Source organism: Lynx canadensis, chromosome A1 (genome assembly GCF_007474595.2).
Source record: "Lynx canadensis isolate LIC74 chromosome A1, mLynCan4.pri.v2, whole genome shotgun sequence".
NCBI lineage: Eukaryota > Metazoa > Chordata > Mammalia > Carnivora > Felidae > Lynx > Lynx canadensis.
In genome coordinates, this window is record NC_044303.2 from 66,093,227 (window position 1) to 66,112,250 (window position 19,024).

Consider the following 19,024-nt stretch of genomic DNA (forward strand, 5'->3'; position numbering starts at 1 on the left):
GTTGGTGGGCAGAGAATGAACATGAGATGTAGGAAGACTGTCCTCAAAGTCTTGCGTGTTCAGCTGATGGAGAAGAAACCATTTTTCTAGTCTAAGTCTACATGGGATTGACAGCCAAAGTTCAGCACCTGTAACACACCTACACATGACCAAAAGCATGAGTTCGATTGGCATTGCTCCTGGAGTTGTTACATATTTTGATAGAAATTTTAGAAGAAATAAAGCATTATAGATTGTAGTTCTCTAAATTCACTTTCCCTGTAGCACAGTAAACAGGCAGCATTTAAGTCATTTAAAATAACTTCATAGCCTGCAAAAACAAGCCAAAATTGAAGGTAAAATAATCTATGTGTATTAAAAGAGAAAATGTGTTTTCAGTTAGTCAAACACATTATGCTAGCATGACTCTTCTGATGAAATCTGGGAGAAAAAAAGTTTAAAAAGTGAATGCCATTGAAAACTTGGAAATCTTAAAACTTTCTTCAAGAAGGACTTGAAAGATTAATTTAATTTTTCTTCCTAAGTGCGATAAGTGCATTTAATATTCCTCCTCTTTAGATGGAGATTGGCATTAGAAGGGCAAGGGTAATGAAAATGCCGACAAAAAAAAAGTTATAAAATCCAGTTTTTACTTATACTAAGGTTTTCTCTAGTAACAATATAGGGTGTCTCCAGAAGCTGAATTGATTCTTTCAAGTTGCAAAAGTTTAATATGCTGTCCTAAAAGGTATACTCTATATGCCAACATTTAATTACCCATAGACTCTACATATGTAGTTTTGGGACTAATCCTTTAAGTATTAGCACCTTCCACCGCAATATGGAATGAGCTAATTGATTCTGTTGTGAAATTTTTATGTATTTGTAATAATATGAAAACTATGTAATAACGTTAAAGCAAACCAAACTCCTTGGGAACATTCATAAATTATATTTTTTAGTTATCTACATGGTTTAGGCTAATGTGAGATATATCCTTTAGAGCTCAGTAAAATTGTACTTAATATGTTAATTTCAGCTTTGACCTAAAATGTAATCAGTGGTTTTATATAATTCTTTTTAAATGTAGGAATTAATGGTGGATGACATTCCTGGAATTTGCACTGTGAATTGAAATAACATGAATCTAATAGGAGTTTTCATAAGAAAATGGTATTATGAGGGGCGCCTGGGTGGCTCAGTCGGTGGGGCATCCAACTTCCGCTGAGGTCATGATCTCATAGTCTGTGAGTTCAAGCCCCACATCAGGCTTTGTGCCAACGGCTCAGAGCCTGGCGCTTGCTTCAGATTCTGTCTCCCTCTCTCTCTGCCCCTCCCCTGCTCATGCTTTCTCTCTCAAAAGTCAATAAACATTTAAAAAAATTTTTTAAAGAAAATGGTATTATAAGGCATATATCCCTAACAAGGGCTCAGTGGCTATAATAGAAAGAAATGAAAGCTTCATATCCTAACCACCCACATATAGTTTCCCAAATGTTCATAAAATCACCAATTTAGTAATCAATCACATAAAATTATTTGTTGATGAATCAGCATGATGTTCAATGAAGCACTGCTTCACTTCTTCAGAATACCTTCCTTTTTACTAATTAATACCTGTTAGAAGGGAGAGACGCATTAGGGCCTTGGAATTGGGAGGGCTTCTTTAGGGAAAAAAAATGTAGGAACGCTAGATGAGACGACTGGGGAAACATACTCACTTTTTTTTTACATTTCATCATTCTTATTAATTAATCACTGTAAAGTAATACTGCTTATTTCCTTTTTTAAAAAATTTTATCTGAGTACAGGTGACACCCAATGCTACATACATGGCGATTCAACTTCTCTGTTATGCTACGCTCACCGCAAGTGTTGCTACCATTTGTCACCACACGACACTATTACAATGCCAGTAGTTGTGTTCCCTATGCTGTGCCTTTTATTCCCCTGACTTATTAATTTAATAGCTGGAAACCTGTATCTACCCCTCCCCATCGCCCATTTTGCCCCCTCCCCACCTTCTCCCTCTGGCAACCATCAGTTTGTTTTCTGTATTTACAAATCGGATTCTGCTTTTTGTTCCTTTGTTTATTCATCTGTTTTGTTTTTTAGATTCCACATATGACTGAAATCATGTAATATTTGTCTTTCTCTGACTTATTTCACTCGGCACAATACCCTCTAAGTCCATCTGTGTTGTCAGAAATGGCATGGTCTCATACTTTTTAATGGCTACATAATATTGCTTATCACTATATCAAATATGCCATAACTTATGCATTAGTTTCATCCTTCACAGTAAACTTCTTTTGAGACTGAAGAATTATTCAGGTGGCCCTGGATTATTTGGGAGAACTATCTTTTAAACTTCCTTGACACAAGAAAACTAGAAGCACTTTTTGATATCACTCTTCTACAAATTCTCCCATAATTCATTTCATGGAATTTTGCCCTTGTTGGTATATTTTCCTCTCCTTCACCCATCCCCAGGATACTTGGGAATCTGAAGTACCGAAAGACACAATGCCCTGTAATCCTGTGTAGGCTCTTATCAAGTTGTCCTTGGAAGATGTCTGCTTTCGATAAAAATAGCAAAAAACACTAAATCAGTGAATAGTGCAAGATCACTGAAGGCCTCATGCTCCTGATTTTATGCCTCTCCTTTTTTGTCCTCCTGTTCTCCTGGGAATTTCTTATGGTTAGCTTCCCACTTGTCTTTCTTAGGTAAAATCAGGTCCTTCACTAGCTCTGTATTTCTTGGCCAGTCATTTGAATTCTAGGTATTTCTCACCTGCTCTCCCTCAGCTGTGGCTCTTGCTTCCTGGTAACTTTGAAACCCACCATTCATTTTCATTATAGCACCTCGAGCAGTTTCAGTACATGGTGATACTTATTAAATATTTATTGGATAAACTTAAGAATGAACTCATTCATAGCCTTCCATTCCATTAATATTGAAAGAAGAGGGGAGAGAAACATTTTCTTCGTACATTACTATCTTATTTTTTTTGGCAGACTCCTCCTCTCCTCCTTCTCCCCCTCCTCCTCCTCCTCCATCATCTTATTATTATTATTATTATTGTTGTTGTTGTTGTTGTTATTTTGAAAAGTAGAGTCACCAATGGCTTCTCTTGGAGGATCTCTTCCCAAACAGTTGCCTCCCATGCCCACAGAAATTTCCAAATTGAATACTCTCTTCTTTGCTGATGATAGTCCATGGCTCTATTGTCAGCCAGCTGATTAGAGCATGGCCAAGTAGGAGTTGTATAATTGTCCCTAAACTTAAGTGAAATCAGATTCTTCACTAGCTCTGTTTCTTGGCCAGTCATTTGGACTCCAGGTATTTCTCACCTGGAGGTGAGGTATAATTGCCTCCTTAGGACTTTTTCTGAAAAGGTTCAGGCTGGCACTTTGCAAGATAAAGTAAAGAATGGGAATTTCCATGGAAATATACTGGTGCTTTGAGCCATGGGGATTCTAATGAAGGGTTCATCAAGAAATAGCATGACTTTGACCTCAGCTGCAGCAACTTCTTACTCGACATGTCTCCAAAGGCAAGAAAATAAAAGCAAAAATGAACTGTTTAAACCTTATCAAGATAAAACTTCTGCACAGAAAGGAAACAATCAACAAAACTAAAAGGCAACTGATGACATGGGAGAAGATATTTGCAAATGACAAATCGGATAAAGGGTTAGTATCCAAAATCCATAAAGAACTTACCAAACTCACCACTCAAAAAAAAAAAACACAGATAATCCAGTGAAGAAACGGGCAGAAGACATGAATAGACAATTTTCCAAAGAAGACATCCAGATGGCCAACAGACACATGAAAAGATGCTCAACATCACTCATCGTTAGGGAAATACAAATCAAAACCACACTGAGATACCACTTCACACCGGTCATAGTGGCTAAAATTAACAACTCAGAAAACAGATGTTGGCAAGGATGTGGAGAAATGGGAACCCTCTTGCATTGTTGGTGGGAATGCAAACTGGTGTAGCTGCTCTGGAAAACAGTGTGATGGTTCCTGAAAAAGTTAGAAATAGAATTACCCAATGACTCAGCAATAGCACTACTAGGAATTTATCCAGAGGATACAGGAGAGTTGATTCATGGGGTCACATGTACCCCAATGTTTATAGCAGCACTATCAACAATAGCCAAATTATGGAAAGAGCCCAAATGTCCCTCAACTGATGAATGGATAAAGAAGATGTGGTTTATATATACAATGGAATCCTACTTGGCAATGGGAAAGAATGAAATCCTGCCATTTGCAACAACATGGGTGGAACTGGAGGGTATTATGCTAAATGAAATAAGTCAGTTGGAGGAAGACAGATATCATATGTTTTCACTTATATGTGGAATTTGAGAAACTTAACAGAAGACCATGGGGAAAGGGAAGGGAAAAAAATAGTTTCAAACAGAGAGGGAGGCAAACCATAGAGACTATTAAATACAAAGAACTGAGGGTTGAGGGAGGACTGGAAGAAGGGGGAAACCGGTGATGGGCATTGAGGAGGGCACTTGTTGGAACGAGCACTGGGTGTTGTGTGTCAGCAATGATCCATGGGAATCTACTTCTGAAGCCAAGAGCACATTGTGTATACTGTATGTTAGCTAACTTGACAATAAATTATATTTTAAAAAATAAAGAAAAGTGATAAATAAAAAAGGAAATAAAATGACTAATGTGAATCTCTATGTGTGCTAATAACTATATTATCCATACGCTAGATAACATCAGTGCTACTGGCAGGAAGGCATATTCCTATTTGTGGAGAACTGGAGAGGGAGAGAGATAAAGATTAACACAAAATTCATATCCATGTGTTGTGCATCAAAAATTACCAAAACACATTATGGTATTTGTCTATTTTCCTGTATCTATCAGACATATTTTAATATTATTCACCTCCTACCATATGCCAGCTTCTTACACTAGGCGTTTAAAGTTATACATGTTCATTAGAGAATGAGTGAGAGTGATTTGGTTTTACTTTCTTGAAAACACCACATCCCCTTACTTTCAAGGCAGACGGTATGTATTCCAAAGCAGAAACATTATAAATATGCTAGTTCCACTGCACAGAGGCTAGGATTCATAGCTTTTACCAATGTGGATTCTCACATCAATGACTCATATTGAAAGTCATCGCTAAAATGTTTCTTCTAAATGAAGTAATATTTAAACTATAATATCTGACTGAGGAAGACGACTATTCCCTGATGAGATACTTGGGGATCTTATTTTACATTCTGTATTCACATTTGAAAATTTACATTTGGGTAAAGTTTAGAATGTCAAGCAGACTGCACATATAAAAGGCAATATCACCAAGACCTCATGGTGATGGAGCAAGGTAAAATTAAAATGATGTTCTGTTCTATTGGGTAAACACATTAGAAAGCCCTCTGAAATACATATTTAACTAGCGGAAAGAGCTGTTTTGTTCCAACGATGAGAAATATCCATTCTGTGTGTGTGTGTGTGTGTGTGTGTGTGTGTGTGTGTGTGTGTGTGATTTATTTAAGTGCTATTTGGAACTCTTCCAAAATGAAGAATAATATTTACTTACTTCTGTGGCAGTTTTACTTATGTTTTAAGGAATAAAATTAAGTACAGAAACTGGATTTAGGTAACATTGAATTTGTGACATAATCTGACAAGCACTAACAGAGCTGGCAAGAACTGACGTAGACCTTAACTCACTTCACTTCCTACGTCCTCATTTTGTTTTTAAGTGTTGTACAGCCTCAATGATACTTAGACTTGGCTTTGGAAATTCTGCAGTTACAGCTATCAGGTATGCAAATTAGGTCTGTTCGTTTTCTCCCAGACCCAACAAGTTCAATCAGTTTATGGCTTGCAAATGCTTCATAAGCCTCATGCTTTTCTAGGGGGTTTCTAGCTAATAAGTAAATTACATTTTTAAAAATAGGCTGAATTTTCATCATGATGGTGCTACAAACATTTGTCATCCACATAGGGAATATGTCTCCTTCAGGCTCTGATTTGCAATTCATGATTGTTTTCTGTCTTATCCTTGTTCTCTCTCAATGGTACAAAATGGAAAGAAGATGGTTTTAGAGCATACACATTTTAATCAACATTCAAACTGAATTGGATGGCCTAAAGGTTTTCTGTTAGTATACTCAGTAACTCATTTCCAAGCCACCGTTAAGCAACAGTTGAAACAATAGATGACTTCTTGAAAGAAAGTGTGAAAATTTCATTCAGGTCATGCACATCAAACTAAGCAATGACCCAGCAATTCTAGTCCTAGTTATGTACTCAAAAGAAGTGAAAATATATGCCATACAAAAATTTGTACATTAATGTAATTCAAGGTTAACACTATTTAAAGAATTTTTATATAACCCCATGGCTAAATAAAGCTCTAGTTAGCTGATAAAGAATTGTATCTCTAGCTCAGTAATTCCTCTGTAAAACTTACAAACATGGTAGTAGGAATTTATTAAAGGCACTTCTGTCTGTCTTTCATGCAGCTTTATTGAGATACAATTTATATACCATAAAGTTTACTGGTAAATGTAAATGGTATTTGAAGTGTAAATGTCAGTGGTATTTCATATATCAGTACAGTATTGGGCAACTGTCTCTGAAATTTAATTGTAGAACATTTCCATCACACAAAAAGGCTTGTACCTGTTAGCAGTCACTCTCCACCCCCAAACTCTGTTTCTTCCATCCTTCACCCTGGCCCCTGACGACCACTAACTGCATTCTGTAACTATCGATGTGTCTGTTCTGAACATTTTGTGTATAAATGAAATCACATGTTCTTCTGTGACTGACTTAATGTAGTTTCAAAGTTCATCGGTGTAGCATAATGTTATTTCAAAGTTCATCAATGATGCAGCATCTTGGAATTTCATTCCTTTTAATTGCTGAATAATATTTTACTGAATGGAAATACCACATCTAGTTTATCCATTCATCAATTGATGGAAATAAATTGACAAATGATTAAACTAAATGTTTCCAGGTTTTGGCTAAGATACTTCTATAAACATTAATGTACAAATTTTTGTATGGCATATATTTTCACTTCTTTTGAGTACATAACTAGGACTAGAATTGCTGGGTCATATGGTAGTTTTATGTTTCCAAAGTGGCTGCCATGGTACATTCCCATCAGCGATATGTATAAGGGTTCCAATTTCTCCACATCCATGTCAGTGCGTATTATTGTCTGTCTCTTTTATTAGAGCCATCCTAGGGGTGTGAGTAATATCTCAATTTGATGTTCTTTCTGTAGCAACTAATGATGTTGAGCATCTTTTCATGAGCTACTTGGACATTTTATATCTTTTCTGGAGAAATGTCTATTTAAATCCTTTGATTTTTTTTTATTGGGTTGTTTGTCTTTTTGTTGCTGAGTTTTAGGAGTTTGGTATATATTCTGAATACAAGACCCTTATTGGACATATAATTTGCAAACATTTCCGTCTAGTTGTTAGGTTGTGTCTTCACTTTCATGACAATGTCCTTTGATACACAAACCTGTTAATTTTAATGAAGCCCAATTTATTTTTCTTTCTTTTGGAATCATATCTAAAAATACATTGTGAAATCAAAGGTCATTAAGATTTACCCTATGTAGGTTTTTCCAAGAGCTGTATAGGTTTTGATCATATTTAGGTTATTCAGCCATTTTGAGAAATTTTGGTGCATGTTCTGAGGTCAGGTCCAACTTCATTGTTTTTCATGAGGACATCCAGTTGCTCCAATACAATCTGTTAAAGACATTATTCTTAATCCATTAAATGATATTCACATCCTTGTAAAAACCAACTGACCATAAACATGTATGTTTATTTCTGGTCTTTCAACTCTGTTTTATTGATTTAAATGTCTATCCTCATGCCAGTACCACAGTTTTGATGATGATGATGATGATGATGATGATGATGATGATTGTGAGAAAATACATGAGATCTACCCCCTCTTAACAAAATTTTAAGTGTTCAATACATATTGTTAACTATGTGCATATAGTTGTACAAAAGATCTCTGAAACTCTATCATCTTGCATGACTGAAACTCTATGTCCTTTGATTAGCAACTCCCCATTTCCCTCTCCTTCACAGCCCCAGCAACCACCATTTTGCTTTCTGCTGCTATGAGTTTGACTACTTTTAGATACTTCATGTAAGTAGAATTTTGTAGTATTTGTCCTTCAGTAACTGGCTTATTTCACTTAGTATAATGTACTCAAGGTTTATCCAGGTTGTTGCATATGGCAGGATTTCCTCCTCTTTTAAGAATGAGTAATACTCCATCATATGAACAAACCTCATTTTGCTTAGCCGCTCATCAGTCAGTGAACATTTAGGAAGCTTCTACCACCTGATTATTGTGAATAATGCTGCAGTGAACATGGGAATGCAAATATCTCTTCCAGAACCTATTTCCAATTTGGGGGAGGGGGGAATAAATACCTAGAAGTGAGATTGCTGGATAATACCACAGTGTTTTGATGACTTTAGCTTTGTAGCAAGTTGTACTTTTTGAAATCAGAAAATGCAATTGCTCCAAATTTGTTTCTTTTTTTCAAAATTGTTTCAGCTCTTTGGGTCCTTGCAATTCCATATGAATTTGAGGACTGGCTTTTCCATTTCCACAAGGAAAAACTATTAGAATGTTAATAAGGTTTGCAATGAATCTATAAATTACTTTGAGTAGTACTACTATGTTAACAATATTAAGTCTTCCAGCACATGAATGCAGGATATCTTTCCATTGATTCAGGTCTTCTTTAATTTCTTTCAACAATGCTTACTAGTTTTCAATGTAAAATTCTATCATCTGTTTGGTTAAATTTACTCCTAAGTATTTTTTTCTTTTAGATACTATTGTAAGATACTATACTATTGTAAATGAAATTGTTCTTTTTTCTTTAAATATTTTTATTTGTTTATTTTGAGAGAGAGAGAGAGAGAGCACGTGAGCGAGCAGGGGAGGGGCACAGAGTGAGGGAGAGCAAGAATCCCTAGCAGGCTCCATGCTGACAACACAGAGCCCAGCTCAGGGCTCAATCTCACGAACCATGAGATCATGACCTGAGCCAAAATCAAGAGTCAGACACTTAACCAACCTAGCCACCGAAGCACCCCTGAAATTGTTTTCTTATCTTCCTTTCTCAGATTGTTTATTGCTAGTGTTAAAAACTCAATGGATGTTTGTGTGTTGATCTTATACCTTGCAACTTTGCTGAATTCATTTATTAACTCCAATAAGGTATTATTTGTGAATGCTTGGGATTTCCTAGATGTAGGATCATGTCACCTGCAAATAGAGATAGTTTTAGTTCTTCCTTTTCAAATTGACAACTTGTATTTCGTTATCTTGCTTAATGACTCTAGCTAGAGTTTTCAGTACTATCTTGAAAAACAGTGGTGAAAGCAGGCCTTCTTGTCTTGTTCCTGATCTTAGGGGAACTCTTTCACCATTGAGAATGATGTCAGTTGTCGGTTTTTCATAAATGGTCTCTATTATGTTTAGGAAGTCCCCTTCTATTCCGGATTTTCCGTAGGTACTTATTATGAATAAGTGGTAGCTTTTGTCGGAAGCTTTTTCTGCATCAGCTGAGATTACCATGTGGGTTTTTCTCCCTTTATTCTATGAATATGATTTATTATATTGATTTATTTTTCTTATCTTGAACCTCCCTTGCATTCCTGGGATAAATTCCACTTGGTCGTGGTGTATAATTTTTTTTTAATGTACTGTTGGATTCAGTTTGCTAGTATTTTGTTGTTCATCTACTATTATAAAGGCATATCTGTCTACAGTTTTCTTTTCCTCCTACGTCTTTGTCTGGCTTTGCTATCAAGTAATGCTGGTCTCTAAGAATGAATTAGGAAATGTTCCTTGTCTTCTGTATTTTGGAATAGTTTAGGAAGGATTTTGCTAATTCTTCTTTATGTGTTTGATAGAATTCACCAGTGAAGCCATCTGGTCCAGAGTTTTTCATTGTTGGCAGGCTTTTGATACCAGTCCAACCTCTTTACTTATTATAGATCTTTTCATATTTCCTAATTTTTCATGATTTAGCCTTGGTAGGTCATATTTCTAGTAATTTGCCTCTTTCATCCAGGTTATCTAATTTGTTGGTGTGTTCATTAGTTTTCTTGGCCACCATAACTTACCACCAGTGATTTAAAACCACAGAAATGTATTCCCTCACAGTTCAGTAGGCCAGAAGTCTGAGACCAAGGTATTGGCAGAATTGATTCTTTATAGAGGCTCAGAGGGAGACCTGATCCCACACTTCTCTCCTGCCTTCTAGAAGAGGAAAGATCTCAAATCAATAACTTTATACCTTAAGGAACTGGAAAAAGAACAAACTGAAACTCAGGTTTCTTCTCCATCCTAATCTTCATCATTTCCTTTCTTTTGCTAACTTTGCTTTTAGTTTGCTCTTCTTTTGTAAATCCTTTATGTACAACATGAGTTATTGATTTGAGATATTCTCTTTTAAATGTAGGCATTTATGGCAATAAGTTTTTATTTTTGTTTTCATAAGTGTTTTCATTTTTGTTCACCTAAGTGTTTTCTAATTTCCCTACTGGTTTCTTCTTTAACCTATTGGTTATATAAGAGTGTGTGGTTTAATTTCCACATGTTTGTGAATTTTCTGGTTTTCCTTCTGATACCAATTTCCAGCTTCATGCTATTTATAGTCAGAGAAGATACTTCATATGATTATAACCTTTATAAATATCTTAAGGCTTGAGGTTTAGCAGCGCCTTTTTACTGAAATTTAGCAGTCTCTGTCTTTATTAAGCACTCTCCTGGCTGCTGTAGGTTGTTTGTTTGTTTGTTTGTTTGTTTGTTTTGTTTGCAACTAAATCTTCAAATTCTGAGAAAGCTGATTCTGTCATTTTTTGCTAGCTTACTGGTTGCTTCAGTGGAAAGACTGATTCTCAGCAGCCCCAACTCTACCATTTCTGTGATGTTGTCTACCTCCTGTGCTTCTCTTACAGACATCTGTTTCATGACTTCCTTCAGAAAGAAGCCTTCCCTGGGGACCCTGCTTCCCCCTTCTACACTAAATGCCCTTTCCTGGGTTCCCTTTCCATGGCACTTCACCAAGACACATAAGTTTTTCCCTGAAGTGATCTGGAAATGAATGTAATCTGAGCATCCTGACATTGGTTTGAGATCTCTTTTATTCATCCCCATGAATACTGGATGAATGAAAGTTGCATGCATGACTGAACAAAGAAGAAAGAGATTTGAGTTCTCATGAACTTACTACAGAGCCTCTTTACAGGGTATAGGCTGCTTAAAAAAATTAAAATTACTGAATATGAAACTACTTTGAATGGAATCTAATCTTTCTTGAGGACCTCAAGAAGATCCTTCAGAATTTCATGATATGTTAAGATGGTGAGTAGAAATACCTCATCATTTCTTACAACCCTAGATTAGAAACTATGGAGAATGGCATGGAGTCTTGCTCAAAACACAGTTTTAATTTGTTCTGGTTAAATAGTTTACTTACATTAACTTGTTTGTCTTTTGGGAGCAAAAGAAGACAAATAGATTTATTTTATTATTTTGGCTGTATGATTTCCATAGAAACAAGCACTTACTAGGTATATGTTCATTGTGTATATAGATTTATAACTTGGGCATGTCTTGTTTTCTAAAAATATTCTAAGTAATAGATGTATTTTACATTGGCTGCTATTAAAAGTAGCTAACATGAGCATCAATGCATAAATGCTGGTTCAGATACAAAAAATCTTACATATATTAAGGACATGAAATGAATTTCTATTTTTTGGTTATGGGTGTGCTATGCCTCAAATCACATTTAGAAAATGTAAGAATTACTTGCTATGACATCTTTATACGTGTGATGAACCAGGTAAATAAGTCTTAGCCGTCTCTCTCAATACAGTTTTATTAAGGGTTCTTTTTATATTTCTTGCCATGTTTCAGTGTATCTTGCTTTAATCTTTTAAAAAAGAAACACAAACAACATCAAGAAAAAACCACAAGGTTGTAACCTGAGAGCTCAATTATTTTTATGTTATTTATTTTTATGTTATTTTATAAGAAAGCTTAGTTATAAATTATATGATTATTGAAACTAGTCAATTATAATACCATCTATAAAATGATTATTAATGTCATTATATATAAACAGCTTCAGAAGAAGTTAACAGAAGGTCTAAACCCAAGATGCAGGGAAATGATATTGGAATCTTACTTGGTAGACTCACCAACTTGTGTGTATCTTTTCGATCGTAGGATAATGGAGTAGGAACCATTGACTGTTCTCCAACCCCCCCCCCATTGTTGTGCATTCTTGACAAAGTCATTCTAGTGGTGAAGGACAGCATGTAAAAGTCAGGTGACAGCACAAATAAATATTCATAGCAAGTGGATACCACTTTTATACACTTACCAATTTACTGATTTACCTAAGTTTATTTCCCAGTCTTTCTTTTTTTTTTTTAATGTTAATGTATTTTTGAGAGACAGAGAGGGAGCATGAGTGGGGGAGAAACACAGAATCTGAAACAAGCTCCAGGCTTTGAGCTGTCAGCACAGAGCACGATGTGGGACTTGAACCCATGAACCGGGAGATCATGACCTGAATCTATCACGGAAACTGGTCTGGATAACCCGGCAGAAGAACCAACCAGCACTCGGAGATCTTGGAAGGAAGGAGGTTTATTTTACACCAGTGGGCTCAGAGGAGATCATTCCCCAGAGATCTGAGCCAAATGCAGGTGGGAAGGGTAATTTATAGCGTCATCTTCCACATTTGTGATGACTTTCACGTGTGTGGCAAACAAGGCAGGAAGAACCCAGAAGAGAAGCCTCTAAGTTGGGAACTAGAGTTTGTTTTAGTCCCATCAGCCATCTTATGGTGCAGAACTTTACTTATTTTCCCAACAGTAGTTATTTGGCACCTGAGGCAAGCAGGGTGGGAACAAGAACCTGGAAGGGAAGTCTTCAGGCTGGGACTGAAATTCTCTTATCAGTCCTGTTGGCCATCATACAACAGATTTTTCCCTACCAAATCGAAGTCAGACACTTAACTGACAGAGCCACCCAGGTGCCCTTTCCCAGTCTAGTTTCAATATCTAAGGAGTTACAGCTACATTTTTCAAAAATAGTAAAATATCCACATTAACTAAAAAGACATTCAACATGTTGTTTCTCAACATGGATTATATTCTTTATTTTTTCTAAATGAACACATTTTCTTTAGTGGGAAATTTTTTGTCTAATTGTTTGCAATTTTTATAAATTTGCCACACTATATGTTAGAGATATTACTCCATTCTAAATTTTAAATGTGAGTTTTTAGAACTCCTTTATTTTGAAAGCAGGTTGAAAAACTCATGAACACTGAATAAGGGCTATAGACCAGTTTGTGGTAACATACCAATGAATTTCCTTGTTTAGATATCCTACCACAGTTATTTGAAATGTCACCATCAAGTGACATTGGTGAGTGAGGGGTACCCAAGATTCCACTCTTTTTGCATCATCTTGTGAGTCTATATTGATTTAAATATAAAAATATTTTTAAAAATTTGCTATAGCCCAATTATAAAACACCAGTAAATATGTAAAAATAGAAATATCCCTCACACAATTGGCATTTAAAACAACCTTCTTTTCAGAGACTTACTTCTAAAAGTCTTCAGTTTGGGGGCGCCTGGGTGGCTCAGTCGGTTAAGCAGCCAACTTCAGATCAGGTCACGATCTCGCAGTCCGTGAGTTCGAGCCCCGTGTCAGGCTCTGTGCTGACCACTCAGAGCCTGGAGCCTGTTTCAGATTCTGTGTCTCCCAGTCTCTGACCCTCCCAGTTCATGCTCTGTCTCTCCCTGTCTCAGAAATAAATAAACATTAAAAAAAAATTTTTTTAAATAAAAAAAATAAAAGTCTTCAGTTTGAAGTGATGATTTTTTTTTATTTTAATTCAAGCATGCAGTTGTGTCAATTCAAAAAATATGGGTCTGTGAACACGAAAGCTTGAACTTTGATGCTCCACACTCCATTTTCTTCTTCAAATGCCCTTTATTTGACCAGGAGGGATGTCATTTCCAAAAGTACTGAGAGACCCACATTTAACTTGAACAACATTGTTCTTGTAGGTTATTAAGGCTGTTCAATTTTCTCTGTTGGTTGCTACCCTGAGTTGGAGACAGACTCTTCTAAAATGTCAGACTGAGAAAATTGTACTGGTTCCAACACAATTAAAAAAAAAAAAAAAAAGCTTAGGAATTAATGCTATCAATAGCCTTTGAAAACAAACTTTAAAAGTAACAATTGAATGCTAAGAGGGATAAAACTGTCTTTCTTTTTTTCTTTGAATCTCAGTGTGGCCAAGAAATTGAGGAACACAGTAGAGAGTTCAATTCACAAGGCTCTTCCTGAGTGCCTAAATCATCATTACAATGCCTGTTAACGATGTTCTTGTTTTGCAGAGCAGTGCAGGTTATGAGGGTGACAGAGTCCCTACAGCCTAAAAGATCTCAAATTTGCATCCCAGGTATTGACACGTGCTCCATATTGGTACTGGAATACTGAGTGAGAAGAATCAAAGCATCCTATAAAACCAATAGCAAGAAAACCAAAAATCCAACACAGTCCAAGGACGAAATTGCATAGCCAGCTCAGGTGAAAACAGAGTTGGTCTCTGGAGAAAGGCATCAGGGTCACGACAGAAGTCACAAGGCTATGGAAAACAAAATTCTGTGGGCACAAGTTTGTAGGATTGCAACCATATCAAATAAGTAGAATGCATAAGAATTTGAAATTCCACATGAATTCTGAATGGAAAATACAGAATTATTTTCTCCATTTTCTGCGACTGGCTTGGGATATATGTGGATAAAAGAAATTTTTAAGACAATATTGCTCCGTTGTAGATAAAATTTGCCATATTCACAAAATAGCCTATCTGGAGAGGATGATACTGTGACACCAATGTGCTCTCAAGTTAAAAGTCACCAGGCTCCCTAGGGCACCTGGGTGGCTGAGTCAGCTAAGTGTCCAACTTCAGCTCAGGTCATGATCTCACAGTTCATGGGTTCAAGCCCCAGGTCAGGGTCTATGCTGACAGCTCAGAGCCTGGAGCCTGCTTTGGATTCTGTGTGCTGCTCTCTCTGCCCCTCCCCGACTTGCACTCTGTCAATAATAAATAAATGTTAAAAAAATTTTTTTTCAAATCACCAAACTCCTCAATTTTGGTATCTTTTTTTTGTTTTCTTTTGCTGTTGGAAAATAAATTTTAAAAGTCATGGATATTAAACCATTCTCTAAATATCTTTATAAAGTAAGGCCAGTTATATTTTACTTCACTTATTTGATTTGAAGTACTTAATACACTAACTTTCTATTGCTGATCTTGTTAATTCTGTTTTATTAAAGCCAACATTAAACTACCAGGAAAAGTAAAAACCAAAAGGATATTACTTTGAATGCATAAAAAGTAAGGTGATTAATGGATAGATAGAAGGATGGGTGGATATTCGAAAAAGTAAGTATAGGAAAATGTTAAATGGGGACCTAGGAGCAAGGGTATTATACATTATAACAGTCTTTCAACTTTTCTGTATGTTTGAAAACTTGTATAACATTTTGGAAATAAAATGCAAACATGTTCAAAAGAACAACCAGAATCTTCAGTGCCTAAGTAAATAAATAAATAAATAATCAGTAGCTTCATTTTCTGAAACATTAAGGATTTTGTCAGTATATTAAGGATTTTGTCAGTATATGTCGTAAAAGTAAGAAAATGTTACCAACAAAACGAAGCCTTGCGTTAAAAACCGCAAACGCGTAGGAAGACAAATACCCTATGATGTCACTCATATGTGGAATCTAAAAAAACAAAACAAATGAATAAACAAACAAACAAAAAGCAGAATCAGACCTGTAATTACAGAGAACAAATGGTTGCCAGAAGGAAGAGGGGGGAGAATGGGCAGTATCCCTGAAGGGGAGAGGGAGGCACAGGCCTCTAGTTAGGGAACCAGCAAGTCACAGGGATGAAGTACAGCTCAGGGAATATAGTCAGTGGTACTATAATACTGTTGTGTGGTGACAGATGGAAACTACACCAATGCTGAGCACAACATAACATATAGAGAGGTTGAATCACAGTGTTGGACACCTGAAACTAATGTGACATTGTGTGTCAGATAATACTGCAGTAAAAAATAAAGAAATCAAAACAAAACAAAACAAAATTCAAATGCGGTTTCTAGGCAAACGATGAAATGACCGAGATTAGGCAGAGTAGTGGAAAGTACCTATTTATGCAGAACTACCCTTTATTGGTACACCTTTACATTGATGTTACGCTTTGTCAATATCTAAATGTCCTTGACACGTAATGTCACCTGTGGGCCCAGCTCTGTGTCATCAGACTGTTAAGTCTCCACGAGATCCAAATGATACAAGTTAGACTTGTTCTCATGTCTGGAACACAAGAACAGCACCATATGGCTATTTGACGAAAACACCAAAATTAGGTGGAATCAGCCAAATAAATATGATAATAATTTTGTGTCTAGTCATAAAAAAAGAGTTTTCTGTATTTTTTTTTTCCTGTTGTTGGTTCATACTGTTTTAAATAGTCTTTCCTCTTGAAGTCAAATTAGAATTTTCAATGAGTCCAAAAGAGATTTTAGTGATTTAGAACCGATGGACTCAGAAGAACCTCAGCTTTTCTTATTCGAGGCAAATGCCACTCCATCATTAGTTGAATTACTGCAAGGATTTCTCCTTACATTCAACACCGGGGTCCATTTTCCACAAAGTTCCCAGAACTGCAATGCTTCAAATGCCTGAAGATATTGCCTTGGCAGTTCCATTGCTTCTAAGCAAGCCTGGATCTTAGAAATGCCAGACAGGTTGATATCGATCCTTTTTAAAAAGTTAGGTACAAAGGAAGTGTATCTGCCAACCTCCTTTAGAAACAGGGTCAAATAACCAGTTGGAAAATTTTCTAAAGGTGTCACATTAAACTTTAATCATACCTACATTTTTATGGAGCCTTTAACTTGGCAAATTGCTTTCACGTGCATTATCTCATGTCACGTTCTATTGCGATGAAATGGTGTCAATGACATAGATACCAAAATGTTGATGGGGACATTTGATGAAAATTGATTATTATGCTATCGACCAAGTATTTGACAGGAGTGGACTGGCTTCGAGTTCACGTATGACAAAGGGTTAAGATTCTAATAGTTGCTTTGCTCCACTTGCTGGAGGTTTTGAGAGCCATTTCTCCGTTTTGTTTTTGTTTTTTTTTCCAAGGAGAAAATGAGTTACCTCTTTTAATTTCCTCCCTCTCATCCTTCTTATTTCTGATTTTCTTTTTTCTTGTCAATAAATCTGCAGGTCAGCCCCACCCCGGGCTGCATCCGAGCTCTCATGAAGATGCTGTACTGCCCATACTGCCGGGGACTTGTCACCGTGAGGCCCTGCAACAACTATTGCCTGAACGTCATGAAGGGCTGCCTGGCCAATCAGGCTGATCTCGACACTGAATGGAATCTGTTTATAGGTAAGGAGCGTTTAGACGGATCCATGCCCTAGATTACAGAGACACAGATCACCAGCCAGAGGTTGTGGGGCCCCATGGGCAGGTCTGCCGTTGTGATGATTTAAATGCAAAAGAGGATTAAGTGCAAAAACAAAAACAGAAAGCAGCTGCTAGCAAATTATAAAGGTGACATTTTTCTCCTTCTTTTTTAAATCCTGAAAAACAGGGTACCCTGGTATGTTTGTGAGGGACAGTCCTGGTAAAGATTGTACAAGCGAGCGTTGTTGAATTAGCTGATCTCTCTGACAAGGATAAAAAGTACTCTTGTCCAGTTTCTGGGAGTTCCTGTGGAAAGGGGGGAAAAAATCTCCTTAAAAAGAAAATCCTCAGGACTAGTTCTTATTTCTAGTCCCTCAACATAGTCACAGATACTAGTAAAACACTCCTTCCTTGGACATCCATGATGAAAATAGCGCGGTATTTTTGCCGAAATATGCAAATCTTCTTCCTCGTGCTGTGGAGAAGGGGGCTTCAAGCCCTCAACGTGAGACAGCCTTCCTGTCTTTAGAAGGTACGATGGAAAGTGGGGGAGACGCAGGGACAGTCTGTGAGTCGTGGCTCTGGTCTTGGGTTGCAGGAATCGCTCAGGGTGAAGTGCACTGCCAAAAGATATTTCCCAAATTGCTACCCAAGGATAAAAGGACAAATTTTACAGGCAGGCTTCTCCCAGGAAAACACACAGGCCTTGAAAGAGTGAATGTGTTTTCTCCCCCTCTGACAAAAGCCCTTCAAATAAAAGTACTTTCGATTGCATTTACTGCAATTGCATGGTGACGGACAGAGTGGTGCACATCACAGGGCAATTCCTCAGCTTCTGGGGGCCTTCATCATTTATGCATACCTCTAAACCAGAAGGCACGCATGAAGTCTTCTGACATCTAAGTTTGGGGTAGGGTAGGAAAAAGATCTAAGATGGGTTGGAATGTGGCGAAACCTAAGCTCATCGTGCAAAAGACGGGATTCGGTTGCAAGCATTGCCCTTTGGCAGTGAAACCCACCGGCTAACATGCTGTTATGCTTAGGAAGGCCAGGGAAAATGGTTTGGAAGTTTTAAGCAAAAAAGAGTAAATTTTAGAGTGGGTAGATTCCAATGGAACTCATCCAACAAAATCCCAGAAATCATTTCAGGGAGAATAAATTGAAATACTGTTCTCTCTTCCTTTAGTGGGAGTACGGAATCTGTCTGCATGATCTTGGGTTACTTTATTTGAAAAATGAGGAAGTGTTTGAAAAGTTTAATCATTAAAGTACCCTTCTAACTCAGAAATGATATGATTCTTTGCTAAGATTTTGGACGGGAGTATGAATTTTTTAGAAAGGTAATAAGAATAACTCGATCTTCTAAAATATGAATTTAGATTAATTTTGGCAGAGACACTCTCCAAATAATGCTAATTAAAAAGTACTCTCATCAAG

The 19,024-nt window shown here is 36.8% G+C and overlaps 1 protein-coding gene across 1 annotated transcript in view; it reads left to right on the forward strand.

Annotated features, from left to right (window-relative positions):
* GPC6 (glypican 6) overlaps positions 1 to 19,024 on the forward strand; it is a 1,112,749-nt gene that overhangs the window by 741,270 nt on the left and 352,455 nt on the right. Inside the window, exon 4 of the mRNA XM_030312699.1 lies at positions 17,404 to 17,569. Coding sequence (XP_030168559.1) covers positions 17,404 to 17,569 — 166 coding nt within the window. The remainder of the gene's footprint in view (positions 1 to 17,403; positions 17,570 to 19,024) is intronic.